This window comes from Cryptomeria japonica, chromosome 10, assembly GCF_030272615.1.
Source record: "Cryptomeria japonica chromosome 10, Sugi_1.0, whole genome shotgun sequence".
NCBI classification, from domain to species: Eukaryota; Viridiplantae; Streptophyta; class Pinopsida; order Cupressales; family Cupressaceae; genus Cryptomeria; species Cryptomeria japonica.
Genome location: NC_081414.1, coordinates 107,925,092 through 107,949,445, shown reverse-complemented (window position 1 = coordinate 107,949,445; position 24,354 = coordinate 107,925,092). Strand labels below are relative to the sequence as shown.

Below are 24,354 nucleotides of genomic sequence, written 5' to 3'. Positions count from 1 at the left end.
CAAAAGAATAGAATCATAGCTCAAATATTGATGTGATTTCATTCCTCCAACTTTCTATATGAATAACATAATATATTTTTGTTTCTATAATATGAAAATAGATAACAATTTTCATTACCTTAAAAAAAATGGTTAACACGTCATATAATAATAATAATAACTCATGGACCAAATTACTTTTTAATACCATCAACGTGCAAAACTTTCAACGCAAGAAAACACTAATGCCAACCCGTGCATTGAATTCTAGGAATAGATTTTCTTATAATAAATTTGTGAACTGACGGAATGAATGAATCTGGTTCAGCCAAAATTGAAGCTTCGCAAATAAATTGACTACCCTTTCGTTAAAACTAGTTACGTTTTGGAAACAAGCTTTTCAAGGATTGGTCCATAGTGCCCACGATGTTTTCTACATCTTTTCAAACTGTTGATCCAGGCATTCTTTATTTGGAGATCCACTCCACTCGGCGGGGAACTCGGTGAATTTCAACGTCCAATTTATATATTGTCAAACCTCATGTGCGATTTGTCGCGGGCGGACAGAGACTAGTACCTACCAAACTCGGAATACCCTTTAAATCAAACAGGCAGGCAAAGGTACAGTTTCAGTCAAAAGTCTTGCCAAGGTGCATGAACCCCAACAATATAAGTCAAAAGCCCTTGCAAGGTTCGTGAGCCCCGACAATTTAGGTCCCTCTTCCAAACCTGTGGTTCTCCGGCCACCTAAAGAAGCTAATTCTAAAGACTTCTTTCTTACAATTTGCTTTTAGATGGTTGGATAAAGGCCTCCTTTTGTCAACATGAATGCTTCTCTTTCCGTTTTTAGAAAACTGGTTCCAACAATTATAAGGTATTAGGTCCCATGCGCCAAGGGACCCTGCGCATGGGACCCTTGCTTTACAGAATACCCGTTGTTTTCGCATACTAATTCAATTTCTGATTTGATGTAGAGGCAAGCCCATTAAACATTGTTCAAAAATTATAAAGAGACTCCTACAAAGAATTAAACTTTAGGTTAAACGAATTCATAAAGTCCAAGACTAACTCCAGAAAGTTGGACTCAACTCTCAATTCCTCTGGTAATAAACAAATAAATTTTGACATAACGTATCATTTCAACAAGAGTATCTTGTGTTGCGTACGTCAATTGTCGAATTGAAAGCACCTTATTCATCGTCAAACAACGTGCCGGCTCCAACCCGGTATTCACAGACGTAAACAAGACTGCCAGCATTCTATATTGTTTAGTCTCCTTGCCCTTCTCCAACACAACCTGCACATCTGCAAGTAACAGATTCCAATGGAGAAGGTTAATGGAACTGGAAGTTCCTACGATGGGAGTAGAGATGAGATGAAGTATAAGAAAAAAGAGGTACTTGCCAGTTCTATTAATGTGAAGCATTCCTTGTTTGGTTTTTCTTAATGCATGTAATTTGTCTTAGAAATGAACTTTCCCTGCAGCTTGTTGGTCGATTGAAATCTATGATCGAGGAAAACCAGAAGCTCAATTACATGATCCAGTTTTTGTACAGAAATTGCTGTGTCTTGGAAACTCAACTCAGGAAGCGCAAGGTACTGTTTTGGTGGGAAAAATGCTGATGATCTGCTGTTTCTCATTTCGATTGTATAAGAGTTTTCTTATCAACATTTCAGATTTTATTCTATGATCTTTCATAAGAAATACTAAATAAAAAAAATAAAACACATTTCAACTGAAATTTTTTTTTTTTTTCTTTTTTAATATTCTAATCACTTTTGTTTATGTTTCCCTTTTTTGCAGGAAGAGGAGTTGAGATTGTCTTTAGAGTCCATGGGAAAGACTCTGAAATTAGACATAAACACACCAGAAAAAGATTCTATTAACAAAGGGTGTAGTGAGCAGGTTATTGATCTTAGCGTTGACTCTGAGAGCTCGGGAGAGAAGAATTCCAAGTTAGCTTCCAAAGTAAATGATTTGCAGCGTCCTCTGCCCTCTAAGAAGAGGAACATAAACTATGAGTTGGAGCACAGCCCAAATGGTGAAAAGAATTCATATGTAGGTGGGGATTCACAAAATAAAAAGGCTCGCGTAATCAAGGAGGCTTTCAATTTTCCTGCTATGATGGTGGAGAAGAAAATCATTACTGTGCGAACCAGATCAGTAGAATCTGCGGTATTTTTCTATTTCTTTCAGAGATTTCGAGTGATTAGTGTTTTATATTCTAGAGAAATTTTCTGGCAAAACAGTTTTAATCAACTAAAATGAGTGGAGTCCATGAAGTAGGTCATTTTTTCAGATTAGTTTACAGTCAAAACAATTTTGACTAGTAAGAAACTTGAATGACATATAACTTGGGCAGTACATTTAAGTTGGGCAGTACACAACTACAAGTTTTCTTTGGAATGGAACATTTTTGGATGAAAAGATAGCTTTTAATAATGAATTTGAATATAATTAACAATGTTTTTCTTCTTTCTAAATCGTTGAGTGAGATTGAAAATATGGATTGAAATATTTACATAATTAAATCAAAAGTAATCTTACATTTCTTATAGACCTTATATCTATTTCTAAAGATGAAATGCTTGATGTGATTGAAACGTCCATCGAAAAATATACATTGTTGAAATAAACAATAATCATGTAGTTCCTTATTGACTAGAAAACTCGAGTTATAATTAACCAGATCTGTTGTATTTTCCCAGGTAAGTGATGGCTATCGGTGGAGGAAATATGGACAAAAGATGACAAGAGATAGTTCATGGCCAAAAGCTTATTACAAGTGTGCTGTTCCCTCCTGTCCTGTTAAAAAGCAAGTTCAGAAGTGCGCTAATAACCCAAGTATGTTTAACACTACTTATGAAGGAGAACACAGCCATTTCATATCTCGGGCGAGCAATCCACTGCCCTTTCCTGCCTCAATTGCCACAATCTCATCTACAGGTTCCTGTCCCATGATCACTCTTGATTTCACCGGTACTTCCAACCCTAACCCTAATATGACTCTTGCTCCTAGATTGCAACCACCAACTTTGCTGCAACACCCAAATTCGTTATATAACAGAAATATGGTGAGCAGAACATGAGATCGAGGAAGTGAAAGTAAGTTACGTCTTCTGTGGTTACAGTCAAATCCATGGTCAAAACTGTGAACCCTTACAATGTATCACCAGCCAAGCCTCCTTATACAATGATGTTCAGTTTGAGCACAACCTCTTTGTAAATAGAATGTACCTTCACGTAATAAATAATGGGAATTTCTTCGTTGGAAAAGGTTGCCTTCTCTGTATTAATATCATCTCAAGCTTCTTTTGATGGCTTATATATCTTTGGTTCAAAATTTAAAATAATTTTTTTCACAGTGCACATCATATTCCTTGTTTTATTTATTGTTATGCACATATAGGCTTAGCTAGATATTATGCACGTAGAGGCTTAGCTAGATATACATTCATTTCTAAAGACCACGCGTCTATAAGTTTCATGCATGCATGTCAACTGCGACCCACGCTTTTGTCCATCCTCCATCGTAATAGATTTCTTGCGCGTTCCATGAACTCTTCTAATTAGCAGCCTTGTAATGTGATTCAATAAAAGCCTAATGAATTTTCCCCTAAGATTTAATTACTATGCTTCCTCTGAAAATTATTGATAGAGTGCAAAATGTTTAATATTTCTAATGGCTTCTCTAGTTTAAGTGCTTGCACACCTTTTCTTAGTTCCATGCAGTCATCGAATGATAGTTAGATGAGAAAATTGAGGATGTCATAAAGGATAGAATTTTCTTTGAGGAGAAAAATTGTAAGCTAATATGACATCCTTTCTAATATGTTAATAGAATTGATTCCAGGTGCTCGAATAAGTATGGATGCAAATTAGACAATTTTTATTAACATGACAAAATAAAAAATATATTAAATATAATTGGCAACAAGAAGTTATAAATAATCAAAAGCATTTTTATCTCATTTTGAATGATATGATATTGAAATGAGTTTTGTGATTCTTGTTTACATGGTAAATTGTGTTAAACTTAAAAAATTATCTATTAATGTTTAAGATTAATTTAATTTTTAATTTTTTCTATTACATGAAAGTAATTTCTTAGGAGAATTAGTTAATTCAATATAATGAAATGAGGTTTTTTAAAATGGTTAAAATAAGCTTTATTGACATTTCTTAAGAGTTTTCATATATTGGTGCTGTCATAGATTTTATAGTAGTGGGTAAGTTTAAAACTTTAAGTCTTAATATTTTAAGAAGCTAATGATCTCATGTTTTTTTATACATCAATAATAAATGTTAAAAGGTTATCTTTCCATTACTCTAAAATTTATTAGTAGAAATATAAACTATAAATAAATGACATTTGACAACAAAATCTTCTAAATCAGTAAGTTAATTTTCTACCATCATCTCAAAAAAAAACTTTTATAACCTAGAATATAACAAATAATAGACTCCTCTTTTCCTAAACAAGATTGATTTCATGATACTCCTATTTCATAAAAATAATTTTGAAAAAAAATCTGTATAACAATTTCTTCAAAAAAAAATTAAAAAAAAAAATATCAATCTAACTAAATCATCTATGGCTTTTTAATTTTCATAATCTTTGCTTTCTAATTTTTTTTGGCCGGTGAGAGTAATATTAAAGAATTTGTAGTAAAATTTTAAAAGGTAAACAGCTAGAATAAAAAGCCAAAATGAAATCCATTGTGGCCCTACTTTACAGGGAGCCTGGTCTCATTGCTCTGTATATTGCATGTTCAACGTGTCATGGTAACTAAATGTTCGGATTTATAATCTATTGAATGCAAAGTGTTATTGTGAAACTAATGCAGATTTTTTGATTCCAGAGGATTCAGTGCTTTCAGAAGAGATATATTGCTGCAATTTCTATTAGTGAAATTCTGCTTAACAGGTTTTTATTGTTTTCAGAGATATTCAAAATATACCTGCTCATTATTGACTGGTAAAATTATTATTACAGTTTATATGTAGTTTTGGACATATTGCTGAATTTGCTATTTGAAATATAAATTAATTCTAATTATTTTTGTATACAGGAAATGATGACTGTTTGACAGGTGAATTTCAACCAGCCATAATGCTGAGCGGGCTTTCTCCCAGAAAGCCTACATCTTAGAGGAAAATTGCCGGTAAGTATGGTTTTGAATCGACATTTGCTTGGTATGTCACAGAGATGAGGTAGTAAACAAGAGGGTCTAAGCCTATTCTTAAGTTTTGTAGAAATAATTGTGATGTAGTGGACAGAGGCATTAATTAGACAAAACAGATGTACTGCTGTACAATAATCAAATGTATATTTTACAAATGGGTTACATCGCCTCTATTTATAGAGGTCTGCAGGAATGATCTAGAATTGTTGTCAGAAGAAGATCTTTCTAGATTTGATATTAATGTTGAGCGGTGGTAAAAGTAGTTAGACTGTGCTAGGTGGTAGAAACAATCTAGATGATTAATACTATCAGATTTCTATAATCCATGTTATAATCTTCTTGATGCTTCTTGATTAAGATTGTGTACAATTTTTTACCATCAACACATCCATTAATCCAGAAGCATCAAGAAGATTAATCTATATGATGATAGAAATTATTCGAATGTTCTAACATTAGATTCCTCAGAAACCTAGTTGGATCTCCTCTGTATTTTGGGTTCATTTTAAAACATACTTTCTATGAATTATATTCATCAAATTCTTGAGTTCTTTTTCTTGCTAATAATAGATAATAGATAAAAGAATGTGAACATTGATTCAAAGCATTATACACAGCACTTTCAATACTTTTATGATTTTCTTTATTTTTTCTTTTTTTCATAATATATGCATGCATCTAAATATTAACGTCACAGGTGGGCTTGGGCGGATGATAAAGCATGAAATTATTTAAGTATTGAACACCATGTGCTGTGTCATGCCTTCCACGTGAGATTTAACAGGTTTAACAACTTACTTGTGTTACTGTTGGAAATTAATTTCTCCCACAAACTTCAGTCTCCACCATCACTTCCAATGCCACTTTTTACAGCCATTTCCACTGCATGCATGTTGATAATGTTCTGGAAACCACCAACATGCACTGACCATGCACTGTTTTGTGCAAGCAAATCGTCTTTAGTTATAAATTGACACAAGTTGTTTAGAAGTAGTTTGCATATTTATTCATGGAGAATTTAGTAAGATAGGAGTCCAAAACTGTTTGTTCAATCGTCTATTTTCAATTAATAATGTTAATAATGTTCTCGAAACCATCAACTAACATGCACCGACCATGCAGTGTTGTGCAAGCAAATCGTCTTTAGTTATAAATTGAGAAAAGTTGTTTAGAAGTAGTTTGCATATTTATTCATGCAGAATTTAGTAAGATAGGAGTCCAAAACTGTTTGTTGAATCCACTATAAAAGACAGGAGTTGTAATGCATTTTTCAATCAATAAAAGTTAGTTTTGTATGCTGTAGCATACGTTTATCTATCTCAGATTCTGTTATTTTTGTTTTTATCTCTGTTTTCAATTGGTATCAGATCAGGTTAGAGGTCTTGGTACAGTCAGACAACTCTAAAATACCCCTAAATCATGTTTTATTTTTTGGTCTCTTTGCTTTCAGATTTAGTATTGTTTTTTCTTTGCGATTGAAGGTTTGCTTACAGATTGGTCATGGTGAAGCTATAGCTTAAGGAGGGAGAGTCTTTATTGCCAACCATTGCATGAGGTCAGAAATTTGATGAATTAAAAAAGTTATCATAGAGTTATTGCTGCCAGCCTGAGCAAGGAGTCAATAGAGGCCAAATATTGCATTCTACAAAAAAATTCAAAGGTAAAGAGGATCGTTGTTTATTGTTTCTAATTGTTTGTAAAGTGGAGAAAGGTAGAGGAAATCAGTCTATTATCTCAGTTGTGCGGAAGAGTCAGTTGTAGCTGAATTTGAAGAGGTAGAGACATGTAAAAGCTATTGAAGCAATGTTTGAGGCCCAACAGAGACCTTTGAAAGATCCAAGATCTCTAAGTACCCGCAGTGTGACTCTAAGGGAGGTGTTGATAAAACAAGTGAATCACACCTGAACCTAGGATGGGCTGGTAGCCAAAAGGGCCAGAGGTCATGGTAAGAGCATCCCAATAGCATCATGGGATTTCCTAGGTTCAATCTCTAGATTTAGAAGATTTTCAATGTAGTAGCATCGGTGAAAAAGACTAAGAATGCAATATGAGTTTGCAGCCGAAATTAAGGGGGAATGTTGGAAAGTAATTTCTCCCACAAACTTCAGTCCCCACCGTCACTTCCAGTGCCACTGCTTACAGCCAATTCCACCACATGCATGTTAATAATGTTCCGAAAACCACCAACTAACATGCACTGACCATGCACTGTTGTGCAAGCAAATCGTCTTTAGTTATAAATTGAGACAAGTTGTTTAGAAGTAGTTTGCATATTTATTCATGCATAATTTATTAAGATAGGAGTTGTAATGAACCTTTGTTGTACCTGCCTCTCCTTCCTGATAATTAGGGCTTGATCTATCCATCGAAGGTTGGATTTAGGGCCACAAAAGGAAATTAAGGTTTCCTGCAACATTTAGATAATTTATTTTATATGTCAGTAGTAATATTAGATCAGTGGCATAATTATTGCAGTACAAAATACATACATGACCCATTCCAGATTTTGAGGATTTTCCAGGTTGGCTGGGCTACCCATCCAGACCCGTCCCATCTCTTAGGGCTAATAGGGCCACCTGCGGATGGGCCCAACATACCCCTAGCTTGCACTCATTATCTTGAATGTACTAACAAACAAAGGATATCAGGAAGATAAGAAATGCATACAGAAAACATAGATTCATAACTATATTACTTGGTTAAGATTTATCCATTATATATAAATTTGTAGGGATTAATTCATTATATTTGTGCCTAGTTGCAGAAACATGACTATCATTAATTAGTATTCTTTTTCTTTACTTATTAATTGTGTCTAAGAATGGATGAATTATTTTTATTCTTCTATATGTCACTAAAGTGTATTTTAATGCAACATACTAAACCTGATATTGCAGGTTACCTATCTAGTGTGAAGATTAAGTCCATTTTACCCTTTTGTACATTACAGACATGCTTAGTTCATTTGGTAATACATTTTTAGGCATGGAACCAATTTAGCAATTAATCAGGGTCACTAGTTAAATTATATTAATTATTGTTATATGAGGAATGAAAGCAGATTTAATACAACTTGCACAAAGACATACTTCAACATTTCGACGTTTAAGCGGATTGGCCTAGGGACATACCAACCTGCTGGTGATGGGAAGGAATGCTTACTAGGCACTGGTTCTTCATCATTGGGAAGAACCAGTGACTAGCCCTTTTATATCGTCTACTGACTGATGTGTTCCCAGGGTAGTCGTCATGGTTGTCTATGCATCATAAATTATGAAAACTGAAATAAATATTATTACTAAGTAATGAAGTTACCTGTTGGATGCTTCTCCTTTCCCTTCTCTCCTTGTCACCTCCTCTCCCGTGTTTCCTTGGGGTGCAGGTTTATACCTCTTTAAAACCACACGATTCCCCTTGAAACATGGCGTCTATTCTAGAGGTGGCTTGGGAATGGACGTGTCCTTTCATTACTCCCACTAGTTAAGATAAAACGTATTTTAAGTAGTAAAAATAATTTATGTATTGAAAATATATATATTTATGTACATGTATTGTTTAATGTTTCTAATCATTTCCTATTGTCTACAAGAGAATATGAGAGTCCTTCCCCCTTACATTGCTTGTTCTCAAGCGATGTGGAGATTTGGGTGGTTGAAGATCTCTTCACCCTCCCTAGTCGCTTCCTCCTCCGGCAACCCTTTCCGTAAGATCAAGTATTCTACAATGTTTTTACTCTTTATTCTCCTTTCTCTTACGTCTAAAAGGGCTTCTGGTTCCAGTGTTAATTTTCCCTCATCATCTAATGGAGGTAACTCCTTTGCATGGGGATATTTGCTGCCCTAATGCATTTTTTTAATCTAGAGATATGGAATACATTGTGGATGCGGCTTCTTGGAGGAAGCTCAAGTTTATATGCTACCTCTCCTACCTTCCTTGATATTGGGTAGGGTCGGTAGAACTATGGCTTCAGCTTCTCTGCCCCACTAGATTTCAGTGAAGATTGCTTGTAAGGTTGCAACCGTAGGAAGACTAAGTCTCCTATCTCAAATGATCTTTCAATACGATTCTGATCAGTGTATATCTTTTTCTGATTTTGGGCTTGATGTATGTGATCTTTTAGAGCCCTTAGGATGTCCATGCTTTCCTGAATAAAATCCCTAGCTTGTTGTACTAGACTTTCTGGAGTAATTAGTGATCCAAAAGAGGTGGATTCATAACCATAAAGTGCTTTGAATGGGCTCATTTAGATCGAAATATGATGTGTAGTGTTATAACAATATTCTCCTAAATGTAATCATTTGATCAAGTTTTTTTCTGCCCAGTGACATAATTTCCTAGATATCCTTCAATCCATTTGTTGACGATTTCAGTTTGTCCATCGCTTTGGGGATGATAGCTAGTACTCGGAGTGAGACTAGTCCCATCATCCTGAAGATTTCTTGTCAAAATTGCCCCATAAACTGGTTGTCTCGGTCACTTATGATATTTTGGGGAAGCCCATGAAGTCTGAAGACTCCCTTAAAAAATACTTATGCTACTTGAGATGCTTGGAATTTGTTTGTTATAGCAAAGAAGTGTGCATATTTGGTGAGATGATCCACGACCACATATATACAATCTTTTCCTTCGGCCTTGGGTAGGCCAATGATAAAATCCATCAAAATGCTTTCCCACTTCTGTTCGGTAATGGGCAATGGTTGTAGCAACCCGGCTGAGTGGTTGAGTTCTGCTTTGTTCTTATGGCATTGTGTACATTCTTGTACATATTTTTGGACTTCTTTCTTAAGTCCTTTCAAAGAATATCGTTCTCTAATTTGTTTATATGTCTTATAGAACCCTGGGTGTCCTGCTAATGGATTATCATGGTACTCTTTAACTATTACTTCCTTGAGTTTAGAGTTGGGCACCAAGTACAACCTGTCCTTATATAGGATAAGCTCCTCCACAACTTTGTATTCTGCATGACTTGATGGGTCCCTCAAGATCTCACGAGCAAAAGGGTATTTGATGAATTATGCCAAAAGATCATATTTCCAATCAACATTTATAGAATTTATGGTATTTATTTGTGGCTTCCTTGATAAGGCATCTGCTATCACATTAGTTGTTCCTTTAACTTATTCAATATCAAAGTCATAAGCTTGTATCTTGCTGACCCATTTTTGTTGTCTATCATTTAGACCCCTTTGGTTTAAAAAAAATCTTAGGCTATTATGATTTGTCTTTACATGGAATTTGGTGCAAACTAGGTATTGGCAGAATTTGGCTAACATCTCTTTATCATAAACGGGGTAATGCTTTTCTATTTCTATCAGCTTATGACTTTTGAAGGCTATGGGGTGCTTGTTTTGCATGAGGACAGCTCCAATCCCTTCTCCGGAGGCATCACATTGTAGTTCAAAAGAAAGGGAAAAATCAGGGATAGCTATGATGGGGCATGAGCTCATAGCTTCCTTCAGACTTTCAAAATCTCTTAGGGCTGCTTCGCTCCAAGCAAAAGCCCCTTTATTAGTTAGATCAGTGAGAGGGGCTGCCACTTTGGAGAAACCCCATACAAACCTTCTGTAGTAACTACATAACCCCAAGAACTCCCTTAATTGTGTGAGGGACTCAGGTCTAGGCTGTTCTCTGATAGTGGCTATCTTCTCCTCATCCACGCTAACCCCCTCTACATTAATCTTATGACCTACATATAAGATTTCCTCCATTCCAAACTCACATTTGGACGCCTTAGCATAAAGTGACTCTTGCTCTAGGATCCTCAATGTGTCCTCAATGTGTTTGAGGTGCTCCTCCCAAGTTTTGTTGTAGATCAAAATGTTGTCAAAAAAACTAGTAGAAATTTCCTTAGTTGCTTGTGGAAATTATGATTCATACAGGACTGAAATCTTGCTGGTGCATTGGTTAGACTGAAAGGTAGAACCAAGAATTCAAAATGTCCATAGTGACACCAAAAAGTTGTTTTGTGGATGTACTCTTCCCTCATCCTGATTGAAGGTCAATCTTGGAGAAATATTTGGCTCCATGTAGTTCATCAATCAACTCATCTATCCTTGGATTGTCTACCTATTTTTGATGGTTTTCATATTCAATGCTCTATAGTCAATACACATTCTTAGAGTGCCATCTTTCTTTTTAACAAGAACCATCGATGATGCGAAAGGGCTGGAACTAGGTTGGATGTGTCCCATAGCAAGTATTTCCTTAATGGTTTTCTCAATTTCTTCCTTATATTTGTGAGGGTGGTGATAAGGGGTAGTGATGACTGGTTTTGCTCCCTCTTCCAATTTTATAGTGTGTTCAAACCCCCATTCGGGAGACAAACCTTGGGGAATTTCCCCAAACAACCCTTTATATTTCTCCATGATGGGTTTGATGTCCATATGCATGGATTTCTCATGAGTATTTCTCTTATCTAATATCATGCATTGGGCCACCCATTCTCCTCATCCTTTTTTAAAAAATTGCTCCAATTTCTTACAAGAAACCACTTTAGGGCTACCATCAAGTAAGCCCTTGAGAGTAACTTCCTTCCCTTCATGCTGAAATCTGATTATTTGGTTTGGGAGATCAAACACGAAACATCCCAGTGAATAAATCCATGGAGTCCCCAATATGATATTTGTGTCCAATGGTACTACGCAGAGATCTTCCCTTACCGGATGACTACCTATTATGAACTCCAACTTAGGTACCAACTTAGTGCATTGGACCCTTGCCCCTGTGGTTGTTGTTGCTTCAAACCCCTTAAAAGTTTGTGTGGGTAATTTATGCTGCTTGACAACCCTTTCATTGATGAAATTATGGGAGGCTCCGCTGTCCACAAGTGTGACTACTTTCTTCCCTTTAAGTGAACTCTTGATTCTAAATAGGTTGTGTTTAGCAGCATGGGTGATAGTGACAACTATGTCCTAATCTTCCTCCCCCAGTATCATCCTTTTGCTACATGGCTCTTCCTCATCCTCATATGGTGAGGCTTCTATTCTGTGAGCCTAACCTTGACATTTATGGCTCCTTTCTTCATAGGGTTTTAGGCATGTGAAACAAAGTCCCTTCTTTTTAAGGTCCTCCAAGACCGAACACATATGTCCCTTTTCTCTCTTTCCCTTGCAATAGGTGCAAGACCTTACAAACCCTTCTTGATTGTGTTTACTATCCTTGGGTGGATGTTTGGAGGAGTTGCCAAAGGGCTTGGTCTTTTCCTTGGTTGAGCTTTCTTCAAATTTCATAGCTTTCTGTATAGCCTCATCTAATGTTTGGGGTTCATGGGCACTTACTATGATTTTCATTGATCGCCTCAAGCCTTCTTTGAATAGGTAAGTAAACCTTTCTTGTGTTAGACCCGATACCATCACTGCTAATTTCTAGAATTATGTGGCATAGTTTTCAATAGTCCCCTATTTCCTTAGTTGGGTGAGCTCTCGAAAGTACCACTCAGGATGCTTTTGGTCAAATATTTTTATGAGCTTTTGGGTGAACTCCTCATATGTGTTTATAAGTTGATGTCCTTGAGTAATGAGGCCATCATGCCACCACTCATGGGCAACTCTAGATAGGTGAAGTATAGAAAATTTAATGGCGTTGGATTGAGTCATGGGGCTGAGGGATAAATAGGTATCAAATTTTTGGACCCATGACTTAGCTGATACCTTTCCTTCCACCTCATAGTTGGGGATAGTCACCTTATTGAGCTTGTTTTGAAGTTCTTTGTGAGCTGGAGGATGTCTTTCGTTACGACCAAGTGTCTTTAGTTTGGCATCACAATAGTCTTTTAAGGTTACAAGATCTCGTAGTTCGAGATCCAACTCGTGGTAGTCTGCAAGGATTTGGTCTACATTTCCCATGGGTCTGTCATGGTTATCATCACTTATTGACACTTCCTCAAGTAGGAATGAAGGTCGAGTGGACCTTGAGCTGGTGTCCTTTGATGGGGTGGGGTGGTGGTTTTCATAATGATTGGATTGGGCTTCTTTGGTGTTATGGTTGCTTATGTCTTGGAGGGCCTAAAGGACTAGTTGGTTATTCCTCTCATTTTGTTCAATGAAGACATGCATGGTTCTTTCAGTTTATTCCCTCAGTGCTTGAGCAGTTTGCTCCATGAAGGCCCTAAGTTCATTACTAGCTTGTTCACTCATGTTGTTGGCTCCTTTTTTTCTCTCTCTTTCTAAGGCCCTATGGGATCTTTGGCTTTGTTGCATCAACTATTTCCACAGGGTGGCAAGAAGAAGGCTCTGATACCACTATAATGAACCTTTGTTGTACCTGCCTCACCTTCTTGATAATTAGGGCTTGATCTATCCACCGAAGGTTGGATTTAGGGCCACAAAAGGAAATTATGGTTTCTAGCAATATTTAGATATTTTATTTTATATGTCAATAGTAATATTAGATCAGTGACATAATTATTGTAGCACAAAATACATACATGACCCATTCTAGATTTCGAGGACTTTCCAGGTTGGCTGGGCTACCCATCCAGACCCATCCCGTCTCTTAGGGCTAATAGAGCCACTTGAGGATAGGCCCATCATACCCCTAGCTTCCACTCATTACCTTGAATGCACTAACAAACAAAGGATATCAGGAAGATAACAAATGCATACAGAAAACATAGATTCATGACTATATTACTTGGTTAACATTTATCCATTATATATAAATTTGTAGGGATTAATTCATTATATTTGTGTCTAGTTGCAGAAACATGACTATCATTAATTAGTATTCCTTTTCTTTACTTATTAGTTGTGTCTAAGAATGAATGAATTATTTCTATTCTTCTATCTATCACTAAAGTGTATTTTAATGCAGCATACTAAACTTGATATTGCAGGTTACCTATCTAGTGTGAAGATTAAGTTCATTTTACCCTTTTGTACATTACAGACATGCTTAGTTCATTTTGTAAGACATTTTTAGGCATGGAACTGATTTAGCAATTAATCTGGGTCACTAGTTAAATTATATTAATTACTATTATATAAGGAATGAAAGCATATTTAATACAACTTGCACAAAGACATACTTCAACATTTCCACGTTTAAGCGGATTGGCTTGGGGACATACCAACCTACTGGTGTTGGGAAGGAATGCTTACTAGGCACTGGTTCTTCATCGTTGGGAAGAACCAGTGACTAGCCCTTTTACATTGTTTGCTGACTGATGCATTCCCAAGGTAGTCCTCATGGTTGTCTAGGCATCATAAATTATGAAAACTGAAATAAATATTATTACTGTGTAACAAAGTTACCTATTGGATGCTTCTCCTTGCCCTTCTCTGCTCGTCACCTCCTGTCTTGTGTTTCCTTGGGCTATGGGCTTATACCTCTTTGAAACCATGTGATTCCCCTTGAAACATGGCGTCTATTCCGGAGGTGGCTTGGAATGGACACGTCCTTTCATTACTCCCACTAGCTAAGATAAAACGTATTTTAAGCAGTAAAAATAATTTATGTATTGAAAATATATATATTTATGTACATGAATTGTTTAATGTTTCTAATCATTACCTGCTGTCTACATGGGAATATGACAAAAGTCCAAAACTATTTGTTCAATCCTCTATAAAAGAAAGGAGTTGTAATGCATTGTTCAATGAATAAAAACTAGTTTTGTATGATGTAGCACACATTTATCTATCTCAGATTCTATTATTTTTTTTTTATCTCTGCTTTCAATTGGTATTAGAGCAGGTTAGAGGTCTTGTTGCAGTTAGACAACCCTAAAATTCCCCTAAATCATGTTTTATTTTTTTGTCTCTTTGCTTTCAGATTTGGTATTGTTTTTTCTTTGCGATCGAAGGTTTGCTTACAGATTGGTCATGGTGAAGCTATAGCTTAAGGAGGTAGAGTCATTATTGCCAGCCATTGCATGAGGTCAAAAATTTGATGAATTGAAAAAGTTATCATAGAGTTATTGCTGCCAGCCTAAGGAAGGAGTCAATAAGGTCAGAAATTTAATGAATTGAAAAGTTATCATAGAGTTATTGCTACCAGCCTAAGGAAGGAGTCAATAGAGGTCAGAGATTGCATTCTACAAAAAAATTCAAAGGTAAAGAGGATTGTTGTTTCTAATTGTTTGAAAAGTAGAGCAAGGTAGAGGAAATCAGTCTATTATCTCAGTTGTGTGGAAGAGTCAGTCGTAGCTAAATTTGAAGAGGTGGAGACATGTAAAAGCTATTGAAGCAATATTTGAGGCCCAGCATAGCCCTTTGAAAGATCCAAGATCCCTGAGTACCCGCAATGTGACTCTAAGGGAGGTGTTGATAAAACAAGTGAATCACACCTGAACTTACGATGGACTAGTAGCCAAAAGGGTCAGAGGTCGTGGTAAGAGCATCCCAATACCATCATGGGATTTCTTGGGTTCAATCTCTAGATTTAGAAGATTTTCAATGAAGTAGCATCACAGTCAAAATTAAGGAAGAATGTTGGAAAGTAATTTCTCCCACAAACTTCAGTCTCCACTGTCACTTCCAGTGCCACTGTTTACAGCCAATTCCACCACATGCATGTTAATAATGTTCCAGAAGCCACCAACATGCACTGACCATGCACTGTTTTGTGCAAGCAAATCGTCTTTAGTTATAAATTGACACAAGTTGTTTAGAAGTAGTTTGCATATTTATTCATGCAGAATTTAGTAAGATAGGAGTCCAAAACTTTTTGTTCAATCGTCTATTTTCAATAATTAATAAAAATTAGTTTTGTATGCTGTAGCATACGTTTATCTATCTCAGATTCTGTTATTTTTGTTTTTATCTCTGATACTCTTATTTTAGTGGGCAAGGATGCAAAGAATAAAGTCATATAAACTTCTAAATTTCTTTAATCTTTAGTTTCAGATTAATGATTTAGTCCAAAAGATTGTACACCATATGCTGTGGATGAGGTGTGGGTCTCAGTATATCTTGATTCCTGAATTTAGAAATCCACACGTTTTATAGGTTAGCACGATGGAAGCATTTCACTAGACTTCCCCAAATCCACGGCACTCTGTTAAGGATTTGATAAATGGCTTGAAGAATATAGAAAAGAAATCTAACCCTACACGTAGAGAGAATTAAATTTTTGAAAAATCATGAGATCCTCTGATGTTCTTAAGGCCTGACCCTCTAAACTGAGAAATCTAAAGCCTCAGGTGCTAGTTCAAATCTACGGAATATTCGTTATCTAGAAGAAAAATGGTTGTACACGATGTTTATCTATAATGGTTCCTTTGCTTATAATTGTTACTTTCCATGTATCCTAGCATTGGCAATGGCGTTGCTAGGTGGATATGTCGTTCTTAACATAATACGTTGCTAGGTGGATATCTCAGTTGTACTTGAAAGGAGTTTTAGGAGTTTTCCCTTCTAGCACAATATAACTTGTAGTGGTACTTAAAAAGAGGTCTGGAGTTAAGTTCTCTAAAACTTGTAGGCACGAGCGTGTCAGAGGATTCATGATTAGAATATTAATATGGTGTTTTACTAAAAGACTATAAAGTGGGAATGTTTGGGTTGTCTTTCCTATCTGGGTGTTTTACACAATACTAAAAAATTCGTAAGCCAATTCTGTTATAATTTTTCAGGATACCAGACAAAATTTACTATGATTACCCAATTTTCTATTCCTTTTGTGTTTATGTTTGTTTAAATTGAAATCTCAGAAAGTGAGAAAAAATATGGCTCCGCGGTTAGTATATGGTGGAAAACAGAGCAAGAATTATGGTGTATAGACCAGGGCAGAATGCAGTTGGTTGATATGTGTGCATCTCCCTTCCTTCTCCTCCAATCTCAGACTGCACAGTGAGACTGAACACTCAGAATCTTCCTTTGAAAAGGTATTGTTTCATTTAAAATTTATTTTTGTATGGAGGATTTCCTCCAATGGTGGTTTCTAAATAAGCACGCTAAACAGAAAGGAAGGGGAAGCAAATATGCACAACGCTATGTTTAAGCAGGCGACACCACACTTCACTCCGCGCTGTCGGAATAGTTGCAGAGGTGACAGAACTGAACTTGGGGGAAAAAGCGAAAACAACCTAACAAAAGTTTATTTCAGCACTCTTTTTTAAGTTGCAATTTTCGAACATATCGGTTAGATCTATCAATGCCATCCGAATATGAGATATTATTGTTCTTATTTTCTGTTTCTAAAACACAATTAAATTTCCTTATCTGCACAATATAGAGCTTGCATGCCACGACCTACGACTGTAAAAATAAACGAATGCTATAATCAATACTTAATTCATTTTCTATATTTTCAAAAAAAAAATAATGAATCAAACAACATTTCAAAATTTGGACATTATCGAGATGACCTTCGAGGAAGTATTTATGAGATTTCATTCAAAATGTAGTATAGTCAAACTAAGAGTGTTGCATTCAAACTATATGGTAAGCTCTTATTTAATGCAAAAGACACTTTAAAATTTAGCTAATGAAGTCCAATTATTTTCAATACTATATTATCATTCAAATACTTCCATTTTGAAAGTAATTATAGATACTCAATAGTCTATATAGATATACATTAAAAAGTGTAAGATCTTGTCATTGAGCTAGTACTAGTGAGCTAGCTGTCAAACATTAGGTCCTAAGTTATGCCTATGTAAAAAAAAGTGAATCAAAGAATCAAGAGAAAAATAATAAGGATAAATGAAAGCTTTGTTGAAAATGTTATATATTTATATATATAAAAAGAATATACAAAGCCCGCTTCTTGAATTAGAGTTGTTGCTCAGTTTAAAATGAAAAATTAATATCCCATGTTTGTTGGGTGCATTCCATATTGCTACAACTATTTTGGCTTCATTTTCCTTTTTGGAACATGTATTAGGAAAACTTTCTTCATACATCAAAAAATCACATTGCCTAGAGTAAAAAAAAATAAAAATAGTAATATAATTAATTATCCAATGTGGTGCAAGCCTATCCAGCGATTTAATGTTAAAAAAAATCATGCAATGTTCAGAAATCCTTAGGTTGGATATTAGGCTATAGGTCTACATTTAAATCTATTTTGTTTGTAATGAAGGGAGAAAGAGAACTACAGATCAATGTGACAAAATGACTTCTCACATGTATGAATTGATAGAGAAGAGATGGTGACAATGATTAGAAAGAAGAATGAGCTATGAAGGAATAAGGATGGTAGTTGGCATTATTTCTAAGACTCCCCCTTATTCACAAGTACAGCCATCCATGATGTCTAACACAATCTCTTTGATGTGCAAAACTTTCATTTCCCAATGGTTTGGTAAGAATGTCTACATACTATTCTTTAGATGTACAATGTTCTAAAAATATTTCTCCATTACTTATTAGTGCCCTAATAAAATGATAACTTGTGTCGATATGTTTACTTCATTTAGAAAATTAAAATTTTTGGTCTGTGCTATGTGTCAACAAGGAAACAGGGCACAAAGAAATATTTAGAGTAGTTGTCACATCTCACTACAAGAAATCTCTAGAATATGAGATTTAGATTATAGAACATTACCTAGGGATACTATCTAAGAGACATGTCTCATTGTAAATATAAGTATAATTGAAGTTCCATTCACCAATAATAAGGGTGGATAAGTGTGAATATATAATAGTGAAGATAATGGTGGATATATATAAATATAAGCAGTTATACAGATATGTAATGAATGTCAATTGAATACAATGATTACAAATACTTTTGAGTTTTGATCTTTTGTGGGTATATGCTATTCTTATTTTAATAATTACAACTAATCTTAGGATGAGATATAATTCTTTTTTGCCTCAATAAGATTGAGTTTGAGGTAAGAAGACTACAAAACTTGAATTCCTTAGGGTATAGAACTTTGCTGTATATCCCTCAAATTTATTGCTAATATTGGTTCCATTGTTGGGATCATGTCTAGGATTTGTTGAGGTTTACTTTAGAAAAATTTCAAATTAAAAACATTATACTAGATCTAGAATCATAAAGGACAATGAACACATATGATAAAGTACAAATCTGTCTTTTTGATGTCTATATTATGAGAGTGGGTTAGTCACCAAGGGGATGGGAAATGGAAAGGGAGAAGAGGTTTGGAGAGACCCGTGAAAAGATATGATTGTTCAGGAAATTACCATATAAAAACCATGGGGAAGAATAAATGAAGCAATCCCAAATAAAAAACAACTATGAAGAAAGGAGACAAGAGGAATTCAAGAGATTAAAATTCAATTTGACCTAGATCAAAAAGGAAGAATAGCTAGCTCAAACAGAGATGAGAGAAGACAAAGACAAGTGATGAAGAGTGAAGAAAAACTCAAAAGAAGGATAAAAATGATGTAACAAAGTCAAGGTTAGAGTGTACCATTGCGGGTGTTGCCAATAGAAGAGGTAAAGAAAGTTGAAAGAAGGAGAATACCCAATATAAAATGAATCTGTTATTGAAAAGAATTAGAAGGTTATCAAAACATTTGAAAAAGATCACCAGCAATCAAGAACCAAAATCTTTCCAACAAGAAAAAATAGTAGCATATAGATCCTACCCTTCCAAAACCTTCTAGAAACCCTAACAAAAAATCAAGTGTTCTTAACATCATAATCAAAATGGATGATAGGTGTAATGGTGAAAAATTAGGGTTTCCACCATTAGAGGGATGAAAACCACTAATTTTCCATTACATTCAAAAGAAGGATGAATCCAATAGATCCAATCCCAAATTAGGAATGATAGTGATTGAACATTGAATGGATTTAAGGGGTGTGTGAACGAATTGACCCTCTTTTGTGAGTTGAAATGCTTGTTGGCATTGTGTTGTCATTGATGTCAATTGGTATAAGCAAGATACCGATATAAGAGATGCATGTGTTGCACTATCATGGATGCATACAGAATAAGATATCTTTGATATCACCTTGTGTTGTAGTGCACCGATAAGGTAAGGGAGAGAATGTCATTCAATAGAATGACCTTTGGAGTCACCGGTACACAAGTCAGTGTTTGACTTGTGTGGAAGAGATGGGCAGGTTACCGGTATAGTCTGTCACCAGTAAGGAGAGTATGTCAACTGGTAAGTGATCTGTTGACATGGATAAGATAAATCAACCAAGTGAGTGGTTGTCAATTGGCAAGCATATGACTAGTGTACAAGTAGGATGAGCAAGGTGCTTGAGATGTTTGTAATAAAGAGGTAGAATATTACCTAAATCACATCAACACTTGAGGAGAAGAATGTTCAAGTTACTGGTATGCTATGTGGATGCAGAACAACAGGACTCCCACTAGATAGAGATGCAGTCACCATGTGATGAGATGACTAACAGTGAGTGTGCCCCAACTAGATCACATGTGCCTATTTGAAGATATGTTGCACAAACAGGGAAGCCACATGAATTTTTAACAAGATGTAAATGACAAGGATCCATTGCCACCGGTAAGTGGTGCTTATATCCTATTATGCATAGTGTGCATCATAGTTCTATGAGATAAGGAAGAAGAGGTAAACGTAGGTGATTGAAGGCTCACACCGAATCTACCAGTGAAACAAAAGGATGCCTAAGGTGCATGAGATCGGGGATATGCACCGGATTAGCCTGGTAGAGAATGATGAGTTGTCGGTACAGAGATAGAAGGATATGTTTATCACTTTGACAAACTGGTTGAGATATGGTCTGGGCTGATGAAGAAGAAGGCAAGGTTGAGTAGCTATAGATAGAGGACAATGGTCAAATTGAAGATGGAGTCATTTGAAGGTTGATGACATGGTGTCATCAAGGTGTTTACCGGTAAGTATGTCCACTGGTAATTCTGACAAATTACAAATGCAGAAGGCTCCCATTTGATGAAGGTGATCATGAGGTAGGTTGGCATATGTGCTAACCAATTTTGGTGCTTCACTGGAAGAGAAGTAGAGTGCAAGGTTGAAGGTAGATTGGTTAGGGTATAACCGACAGGGTCTATGAATCAGTAGATGAACCCAGTTGTGTGTTTGGTTAGTGATCCTGTCTGAACCGATAGAGAGAACCAAGCTAAGGTGGATGTCGACAAAGGTGCCACATGGAGTCAAGGTGGTGTACATGCATGCAACAATAGATGGAGTGTGGACTTACGAGGTTGTTACTAAGTTGGTCAACATTAATTTTAGACCTCATAAATCATGGGATGCATTGCATAGGTGTGCGACTTGAGGAAGGTTGAACAGAGGTGATCAATAGGATGTATCAATCGATGTAGTATGTCCAGGTGTAGGATGAGGCTAGTGATGCAATCTATAGAACCATTTATGGTGATTGATCTTGTGCCTCACGGACTGACTATCCATGTTTGCTAATTTTAGCAAACATGCCTTAGAAGGTAGAAGATATGGTAGATAATGTTTGATTGCTTGGAAACAACCTATCTTTGTGCAGAACAAGATCAGATCAGATCTTATATGCCTCATGATTGTGGAAGAAACCCTAAAGGTGCCAAGTTCAAACTCATGTCTTGGCGAGAAAATCTGGTTATAAGTATGCAAGCCTTAGATATTATTTGTTGTTGTTGAATGAAAGAGTGTTGCTACATTTGACAAGAGATCAGTCAAGTACTCAATGAGTATTAGAAGAGAGACTGAGTGTGAGAGAGAATCGGGTTGAAAGAATCAACTAGCAACAGTGAGGAATCGATTGTCTGCAAGTGAGTCTATGAGAGAAGTATATCAGTATTGACTAATCCAATAGAGAAGAGCCATAGCAGATTGTAGAGAAGGGAAGGTGAGGACCAACAAGAATCAGATGGTAGATGTCTTACTGAGTTATCAAGACCGGTGGTGGAGAGCAGAAAAGCAATTGAGAGAAGAGACAACCAGCAGAGAGAACCGACTGAGAGAGAACCAACAGAGAAGGGGAAGAGGCTAAACTGATAAGGTTGCAGTAGGAGATAAGGTTGCAACAATGAGAGAGTGAGGCAGAGAACTGGTAGTGAATTGGACAAGAGATCTAGCAGAGAGATTCGCAGAAGTGTTACAAAATCCATTTATAACAAGCTTAATAATTTGTAAATGATTATGTTTTGTATTCACTGAGTTGTAGCTCGGTGCAGGGGTTGTAGCTCCTTGGGCCGGTGCCCTAAATTAGGGGTTGGTGCTCCTTGGGTTGGTGCCCTAAACATTGTAACCAGAGAATCATTGTGAGGATGGATTGGAGCAGTAGTCTCTAGCAACATTTCTCATCGAGGTTTTTTCCCATCTTGGGTTTTCCTTGTATATGTTGGTGTTATGTGATGTCCCTTTATGTGTGAATGCATTTGTGATTAGTCTCCCCACTAATCGGTAAGTTTGCATTGAGTTAGATTTGATAACTGGTATACACACATAGGATAGTTAAAGGGAAAATTTGAGAACCACTAATTCACTCCCCTCTCAGTGGTGCATTGTGTCTAATAGTTGGTATCGGAGCCTAGGTTCCCAGTCAGACGAGATTTCTCTATCTTGGGTAGTATTGTTCTCAAATTTTGATTTCCCTTCTATCCTTCTGGTAAAAATCAAGTCACTCTATTTGCATATGAAGAGATCAGAGAAATAGAACTAAAAAATAAAATATAACAAGGTTTCAAAACCTTCTACACTTTGAACTTATCCAAAGTTCAGGTGGGTATACCTTCTGTGAATATTTTCACACTTTAAGATTAAGATCCACAGTAAACCAGTGTCAGGAAACCCATGGATTTCATCACCTTAATGAAACTAAAACAATAAAAGAAAACTTGTGTCCATTTTCAGTATTGGTCTTCAAGAAAGGTAAAAAGAATCCTACAATTGAATACCAGTGCCTTATTCAGGCTACAAAGTCACCCAAATCAAGTTAGAATTCCAAAACTGAACAATCTCATACATTTCACCACCTCAGCCTTAACTAACCCCATACATGCCTGACATATACATGAGTTTTATCCTCTAAAAACTAAAATTGTCCATCAAATTCAAAGTAAGAAAACAATTGATTTAATGATAGAGATATTTCAAGCATATTTAATTCCTTTCCCTTGAAAAGAAAAGCTAGAAACATATCCATATGACTGCCTTGCAATCCATGTTCAATCAAATAACCCTAGATTATTCAAATGAAACTAGTAAATTAATGAATGCACACCAGAAGATAATACAGATTTAGGCCTGAAAAGTGTTGATCTGCATCTTTATATTCATTTTTGAAAATTAATCTTACATGATTCAAAGTATTCTATGTGATAGCTAGAAAAACCCAGATATATTTCTACAGAGTTTCTTTACAAAATTTCTTGTGATCCCTTTTTCATTAGTCCTAGTATCCATTCATAACATTATGGATGCATACAAGCTTCAGATATTCCTAAGAAAATTTGTTACAAACCACAATATTCTCCAAAAAAAAATAGTTACAAGTCCTTTTCAATATCAATGGCCTCCTCATCTTGTTGTCCAACATATTTTTCCTTCCATTCCTAGAACACGTGATCATTCGGCCAAGAAAAGTTAACAATCTTCTTCTTCATTCCTTCTAGCCTTTTCCAAGTGACCCTTAACTGGCAAATCTTTGTTTCTATGAAACCATACTATGACTTTACCTTTTCAATCTCCTTAATTGTCTTGAGAAATAAGGATGTGTCTAATGAATACTAAGAGGGGGGGGTGAATTAGTATGCCAAAAATATCTGCACTTAAACACTTTGCAAGGCTAATAGTAAACCGGTAAAACAGTTTAGCAGACAAATCGGTTAGCACACATGCAAAACAAATAGCAAATAATGCATTCACCCATAAAAGCACAAGCACCATAACACAAGGGATTTTGACGTGGAAACCCAAATGGGAAAAACCACAGTGAGATGGAACTCACAAGTAACTATCTAAAGAATAGGAACCAGACCAGTTAAGGTCTTACAATGTTCTTTACCAGAATAGATCCTTTTAGGAATCTCAATCTTTGTTAGGAGATAAGTCTGATTAAAGACTACCTTGCTAGAGGATTTTAGATCCACAGATGTGAACCACCTTGTTAGAGGATTTACAAAAGGCTTTAGGGCCTACCCGGTTAAGGGCTACAGACTTGTCAATGATGTGAGTAATCAACAAGTGAATGATCTAGAAAATAGCATAGATTGCTTGATTAGATCCTTGATAGCTCATTCCTAATGCATTCCAACATTACTTCAGTCTTCTACACATTCATACTCTCTCTGACTCCTCAACCACCTTAAACCCTAGAAACAAT

At 35.9% G+C, this 24,354-nt stretch overlaps 1 protein-coding gene across 1 annotated transcript; it reads left to right on the top strand.

Moving 5' to 3' along the window:
* The first annotated feature begins 1,155 nt into the window (after positions 1–1,155).
* On the top strand, positions 1,156–3,231 carry LOC131072538 (WRKY transcription factor 42). Its single transcript, XM_058008711.2, has 4 exons — positions 1,156–1,375; positions 1,465–1,575; positions 1,784–2,155; positions 2,689–3,231. Exons 1-4 carry the CDS (start codon positions 1,304–1,306, stop codon positions 3,067–3,069), a joined length of 936 nt encoding a protein of 311 aa, XP_057864694.1. The 5' UTR covers positions 1,156–1,303; the 3' UTR covers positions 3,070–3,231.
* The last annotated feature ends 21,123 nt before the right edge of the window (positions 3,232–24,354 follow it).